Source organism: Etheostoma spectabile, chromosome 7 (assembly GCF_008692095.1).
Source record: "Etheostoma spectabile isolate EspeVRDwgs_2016 chromosome 7, UIUC_Espe_1.0, whole genome shotgun sequence".
Classification (NCBI taxonomy): domain Eukaryota; kingdom Metazoa; phylum Chordata; class Actinopteri; order Perciformes; family Percidae; genus Etheostoma; species Etheostoma spectabile.
The window spans coordinates 10,202,141-10,208,621 of record NC_045739.1 but is presented as its reverse complement, the minus strand read 5'-3'; the positions used below and the strand labels follow the sequence as shown (position 1 = coordinate 10,208,621).

General features: G+C 43.4%; 1 protein-coding gene across 8 annotated transcripts in view; it reads right to left on the bottom strand.

The window, feature by feature from the left end:
* Positions 1-6,481, bottom strand: part of kmt2d (lysine (K)-specific methyltransferase 2D) — a 48,677-nt gene that overhangs the window by 21,339 nt on the left and 20,857 nt on the right. For 6 of the 8 annotated variants that reach the window (XM_032521498.1, XM_032521493.1, XM_032521496.1 and 3 more), the window contains 20 exons: positions 6,192-6,311; positions 5,286-6,082; positions 5,029-5,145; positions 4,772-4,885; positions 4,544-4,648; positions 4,259-4,440; positions 3,825-3,989; positions 3,513-3,622; positions 3,342-3,386; positions 3,048-3,233; positions 2,769-2,939; positions 2,547-2,669; positions 1,732-1,853; positions 1,498-1,633; positions 1,309-1,389; positions 1,142-1,219; positions 870-1,028; positions 640-709; positions 217-455; positions 13-86 (listed from right to left, as the gene is read on the bottom strand). In XM_032521498.1, coding sequence (XP_032377389.1) covers positions 13-86; positions 217-455; positions 640-709; positions 870-1,028; positions 1,142-1,219; positions 1,309-1,389; positions 1,498-1,633; positions 1,732-1,853; positions 2,547-2,669; positions 2,769-2,939; positions 3,048-3,233; positions 3,342-3,386; positions 3,513-3,622; positions 3,825-3,989; positions 4,259-4,440; positions 4,544-4,648; positions 4,772-4,885; positions 5,029-5,145; positions 5,286-6,082; positions 6,192-6,311 — 3,194 coding nt within the window. The remainder of the gene's footprint in view (positions 1-12; positions 87-216; positions 456-639; positions 710-869; positions 1,029-1,141; positions 1,220-1,308; positions 1,390-1,497; positions 1,634-1,731; positions 1,854-2,546; positions 2,670-2,768; positions 2,940-3,047; positions 3,234-3,341; positions 3,387-3,512; positions 3,623-3,824; positions 3,990-4,258; positions 4,441-4,543; positions 4,649-4,771; positions 4,886-5,028; positions 5,146-5,285; positions 6,083-6,191; positions 6,312-6,481) is intronic. The other 2 variants (XM_032521497.1, XM_032521494.1) reach the window with 2 other exon arrangements.

Below are 6,481 nucleotides of genomic sequence, written 5' to 3'. Positions count from 1 at the left end.
AAAAGAACCTACCAGGTATGGAACCTTGTCAGCAGCGGACACCTTCCTCCAGACCTTCATGATTTGCTTACAGCGACTAGCCCAGTCTGTTACAGGAAAAACATTTAACAGCTGCTCAATATCTAAGAGATATAACCCTTACTTTAAAGAAGCCTTAGGTCTGTTTGGTCTAATCATAGTTTGTACGTATTAGTATAGCATTTCTCCTACACTTACCTGGGTAGTCCTGTTTGAGACTTGGAAAGTTGGTATTGGCATAAAGCACAGGGGAAATGGTTGAGAGTTCTCCCAGTTCCTCATCTTTCTCCCAGCGCTGGAGACTGCGCTGGTTGTAGGACAGCCCATCGCCTTCTGCCTCAGTGGGGGTCGGTGGGGAGGAGGGGGTTGCTGGGGTGGAGGGAGTTGCCCAGGGGCTTTCCTCACCCCCTTCTGGACTGAACAGTCCTCCTCGGTCCCTGTACACCATATGAGATGTTATCGTCTTATATTAAAGAAAGGGCTTATGAGTGTCAACAACACTGGAAAAAAAAATCATGTGTATGCTTTACACTAAGACCTACATCATGAGTTGTTGCAGAGCTACATATTACTGATTGTTGTAAAATAAAATTGCACTAGGCAATTCTGTATTGGTCCTACCGCATATCAAAGAACGGTGACTGAGAGAGGCCAGGAAAGGCATCCATCATTCCAGCTGAGGGCAGGGACCCTGGAAGAGATTTTCTATGTTTGAATCCCAAGCCAAACTTTACTTTAACTTACTTGCATACTTAGTACTCGCGAAACTCCTCAATTATACAACAGAAATGGTTAGAACTCCAAAAAGGTTTTAATGAGGTGATCGTTTGCAGACATGCCCATGTACATACCTGAGAGGAGAGCTCTCTGCGGCAGAGCGCTACGATTGAGTTCTCCCTTAGTGCCCTCCAAGATGGGCTTCATGCCTCCCAAAGAGGAGCCGTCTGACACTCCCAGAACCTTTCTGAAGAACTGCTCGGAGTCTTGACTTTCCACCCCTTGCGGAAGACCTGTGACGCAAGGACAACAGCATGTAAGGTACAACGCTAACATCAGGTATTAAATGTTTCCCTAATTTAATGTTGCATACTGCATAGACCAAAGTATTCTCTCAGGGGACTACCTTCACTTTTTTCTGCATCAGAGTCCTGAGGATCAGTTGACGCCTGGTCCCTCAGCGATGAGGATGGTGCAGAAACCCCTAAAAATGCATAATTTTAAACTAACCTGCAATTACCTCAAGACTAATAAGAAATCAGTACCAACACCACCAAACACACACATACATACCTGCACCTTCTCCCTGAGGCTGGGGGGTCTCACCCCCCTCTTGCTTGAGAGGAAAATTATCTTTCATCATACGATCCTCAGCTAGTGAGAGAAGTACAAAGGTCAAAAAAAGGTACTAACCTTTTCCACACCCAGTGTCACAAATAATTTGCAGTTTTCATGAATAATAGGTCAAGTTAGTGTTCTTACTCTCTGGGGCAGTAGTTTTGACCCCTGCCGGAGCTGATAACGAAGGTCTGACAAGGCATGCGCCTGACCTCTGCCCTGGGGGTATCATCACAGCTTTCTTACTCAAGTCTATTAGCGTCTTCCCAAAGAAAGCCTCCTGCAGAAAATTACAAATATTTTAGATATGAACACTATGTCCCTGGACACCATAAGTTTAGTAATGTTTAAAGCATGGGGCATAGAGAGACTAGAAACCTGGAGATAAGCTGGAAACATGTCCTCAAGTTTGCTCTTCTTCCGTCCCCGACGTTTTTTGGCCTGTTCCTCGCCTTCCACTGGTTTAGGATCCATTATGTTATCTGTGTCAGGGTGAGGTCCTACACATATATAACCATGCAATTCAGTTTCCCAAATTTGCAATTATAAATACAAACGCGGCGACGTTGCCCCTTCCCTAGGATTAATTCAGGATGGTTCAGACCAAACACAGCCACATGTTAAAAAAATTAATATAAATAATAATAATACATTTTATTTAAAAGGCGTTTCTCTGCACTCAAGGACGTCGTGCATTCATACGTTAAAAACAGCAACAACAAAAAAATACTATAAAACAAAAACAACAGAAAAGGCAGAGCAATAGACATTCAAGTGGAATAGGCAGTTTTAAACAGATGTGTTTTGAGTTGTGACTTGAAATGGGGGAATGAATGATCAAATGCAAGGGGTTGCATTGGTGGGGGCGTGCTGCTTCAGCGACTAGGTAGAGCATAAGGCATAATGGCAAAGTTAAGCCAGGATCAACTTTTTTTCTGGATGGCCGTGTTGTTTTTTTTAACAATGCACCTACATTGGTAACCCTGCTGTATCAACAAAGTGGGCTTTTTTTCATGCAAGGCTAATGTCTATCTAAAGGATATCCCGAGTTCAAGAACTGGTAAGATATACCTAAGTAAAGCACTGAACATCCACTCCATTTAGTCACTACTACTTCCTGAATTCTGAAATTATTTTATCATAACATTTTAATATGGATGAAATGAAATAAACAATCTAGTGTTGCCACTAACCTTCGTCAATGGTTCGCTCTATTGGCTGTCCATCTAACGTAGTCTCTCCAGCCAGCTGGGCAAAAAATTCTTTCTTCATCCGTGTGTGACACTTCCTTTGTCGCACCATGAAACCTCCAATTCCTTGTACAATTTGTAAATAAATATTTGTTAATATTTTGTGGATGCTCAGACAACTTTGTAGATGTTACAAGTTGTTTTGTAAAATTCTGGGTAGCTTACCAGGCCTGTAAGGTTTCCGTTTTCTTTTTTTGCTATCCTCTGTCTCCTCTGCTCCTCCTTTGAGACCATCGCAGTCAGCCATGCCTTCAGTACCTCCCTCTGCACCACCTTCTCTGTCAGGGCTCCCAGAGTTCTCCATCTTGGATTCACATTCCATGGGCTCCCCACAGCCTAGATATACAAAACAACATTGAATATGCACAAAGTCTTACATTAACAAGGAGCAAGACACTCCAGAATTTGTTAATACACTATTGGATAAGCGGAACGCATGCAAACCTTTTCCATCCTCCCCTTCTTCGACCTCCCTCAGATCCATTCCATCAGGACCGCCTTCACAACACAGAGTGCCAAGACGGGAGCGACGCTGCCGTCTCTTGTGCAGGGGAGACATGGAGATGCTGCGAAGCAGGGACATACCCGACTCAGTCAACCACACCCCCTCCAACCGGTAGAACTGGGGTTCTGCAAAGTGAAATTTGCAAATATGAATGACTTACAGAAAAAAAACAGAAGAGGACCATGCATGATGTACTTGTCATAACAAACATGAAAAAGCAAAAATCCACTAACCTGGATCTTTGATCTTTATTGATGCCATAATGGCTGACTCTACTACTGTGAACAAAGCCAAAAAGCAGGTAGAGAAAGCAAAATAAAATAATTTCATCATTTTTGTTTTGTTTTTTTAAAGTATAGTCTTCTGTGTTGTCAGTTTTAAAATAGTGTCATTCTGGGACTTACCCACAGGTTTTGGAACATATGCAGTGCAGGATGTGCATGCAAAGCCCTCATCAGAAGCTTGTTCCACCTCATCCTCTGTGTACAGACTCTCACAGACAGCATGGACCCATCTGCACAGCCGCACAGAAATACATTGATACACATACTTATAACAAATCACAGAGCAAATCAAAGATGTTATAGAATAATTCATGAAATGAAAAATACATGAAGAACCTATTCCCTGCTTGTCTTCTTTAGCAGCAGTCTCATGAATACCTCAGTTTCTGTGTCTGGTGTGTGCATGTACAGTACTGACACTGCAGCACCTACCGATCGCAGTACTGACACTGCAGCAGCAGCTCCTCCTCCATGAAGTTCTCTCTGCATACTGGACAAGTGACGAGGCTGGCACAGGGGCCACAGTGGGTATAGTTGTTCTGCCACTCACAGTGGAAACCCGGGGAGTTAGAACCACACTGCACACAGCACACACACCTGCACAGAAGCAGTGAAGCACTCTGTCACAAATATACAGCTGATATGCAATATTTAAAAAATACAGATGCCAATTTGAGTGGTGCAAAAAATGTTCTACTGCTACAAAAGCAAGAGGCAGAGGGATGGGCTTCTGAATTGCTAATGCAGGGCTGAGGCATGAGTGTTTTACATAATATGCAAATTGGCATGTATTCATTTCCATTTGACCCTATTCAAAGCTACTAGGCTGAATGAAGTACTGTGCTCTTAGTTTACATTTTCTTTACCATTTGCACTTCCAACCACCCTTGGGAACATTGTGCAGGGGCGGGTCCAAGCAGTAGGTGTGATAGCTGACATCACAGTCATCACACAGCAGCAGACGGGACGGGTCTGAAGCCTTTCCACACATCTCACACACGATACATTCCAAACAGCGCCAACCCTTACGGAGCATCGTCTTGGTGATCTACAAAAGATATCAGTTTTAATCCATCTATTTTTTTTTTTTAAATACAGTAATGAATACTTATAAAAAAGGATCACAATCAATAGGATAACACTGTGCTTACTTTGCTGTTCACACAGTAAGGATGGTAACACTGGGCACACTGAGCGCAAGCCAACAACTGCCCCTCCGCACCCTTTCCAAAACTGCCACACACAACACACATATCCTAAAACAAAGGAGAAAAAGTGAGACAAAAAAATAAGACACGAAACGAGGAGTATTTGTGTTGCATTTCAAAGTGGAAACAGTGGTTTTAATTCAAAATGTCAAACTACAACTAGAGCTGTACCTGGAGCAGGACAAATTTATCGGTGTTTGAGAAAAGAACTACTGTGTTCTGCATGGTGTCATCTTCCTCATCTTCTTCCTCCTTACTTAGTCCAGTGTCTGTGGCCATGCTTAGCTGTGAACAAGGGGATAAACAGTTACAAACATTGTGGCAAAATATGTCATGAAATGACAAATTATGAAGAGTAATTATGATTGCATAACAAAAGTGAAAGAATATCAAAAGAACATCTGTATGGGGTGTTAAGTACAGCTCACCAAGAAAGCATCAATGCAGGAGGCCATGGCTTTGAGACGTGACCTCCCACCACGCCCTCTACCTCCACCACCACCCCCTCGAGGTCTACGCTTCCCAGGAAAACTATTGCTTCGCCCCTACAAGTCGAGGATAAACCATTTAAATGTCAAGTTGTGTTGTGACAATGACATCATAAACAAGAGTCAAAGCGAAATGTCAGCTGTTCAAGCAAAATACACTTAAAATACATAGACCAACTTGTACATGGTGACTTCACCTGTTTGACTCGTGAGCGACCTGGGGATCCTCTGCGTTTTGCCTTCTCTCTGTCGCTTCTGAAGGGTTCAAAGGGAAGCGAGTCATCAGTCTCAGTGAGCAGGTTATCGGTGTGTGAGCGCCCAGCAGGTACAAGGCCAAACTCCATAGAGAGCTGCGGATCTGCTTCTCCTGGAGAGCCCAGAAAGCCACTGCTGCTCTCATCGCCATGGCTCACATTGGACATCTCATCCAGCAGTAATTCCCGCTTAACCTCTTGCTCTTGCAGTTGCTGCTTTATGTCCTCATTGAGTTCTTCTCCTTTCATTTGCTCATCATACTCTTCTTCATCATCATCCTCCTCCTCCTCCGAGTGAGGTAGTAACCTTCCCTCCATTTCCATAGAAGAGAGGGCCTCTTGTGTGTCTACAGATAAAGAAAGAGGAGAAGGAGACTGGGGGTCCTGGCATGAACTTCTTTCCTGCCGATTATCCAAGGGCAAATGCTCCGTTGTGTCCATAGAGGGAGGAGAAGCTGGTAACTTCTGTGGATCCTTATTGAATAGTTCTGTGCCATCAGAACCATTGTTCAGTGGTTCTGGTGATACTTCTTGTTCCACTGAGGGAGTGGCCTCTTGCTTCTCCTCCACCATACTTTCAGGCCCCTGCTGTGACACTGGTGTTGATTCAGCTTTAGGGTTGTCAGACTGTGTCTCCGCTGTGTGGGAAGGGGTTGCTTGAGTCACCAGGGTGACTGCTTTTTCTGCTCTCTCTTCATCAACAGGTAGACAGGAGGCTCTCTGTTCTTTTGTTTCACATTCTACATATAATATTAAGGAATGTGTGGTTATTAGTGTAAACATTTATAAACCTATCATTAGTTACGGCACACCGTCATACAAATATGTCTACAATGTGTTCCAAGTTACCTGTGGACTCAAGTGGAGCAGCTGGCGCCTCAGAAGTAAGTTTTTCTGTTGCTACCTGCAGCTCATCCTCCATGATTTTCTCTCCAAAGTCTGTTGTCTTAACAACTGTAGACTCCACCCCTAAAGTCAAAAAGTAGTTCACTTTCGGAGGCACATGTCAGACATAAATTACATTTATTTAGCTGACGTCTTATCCAAAGCACTTACAATAAGTGCATTTAACCATGAGGATACAAATTAAAAATTGCAAGAATCATGCAAGTACATCAACCAAGATAGAGATTTTTTTT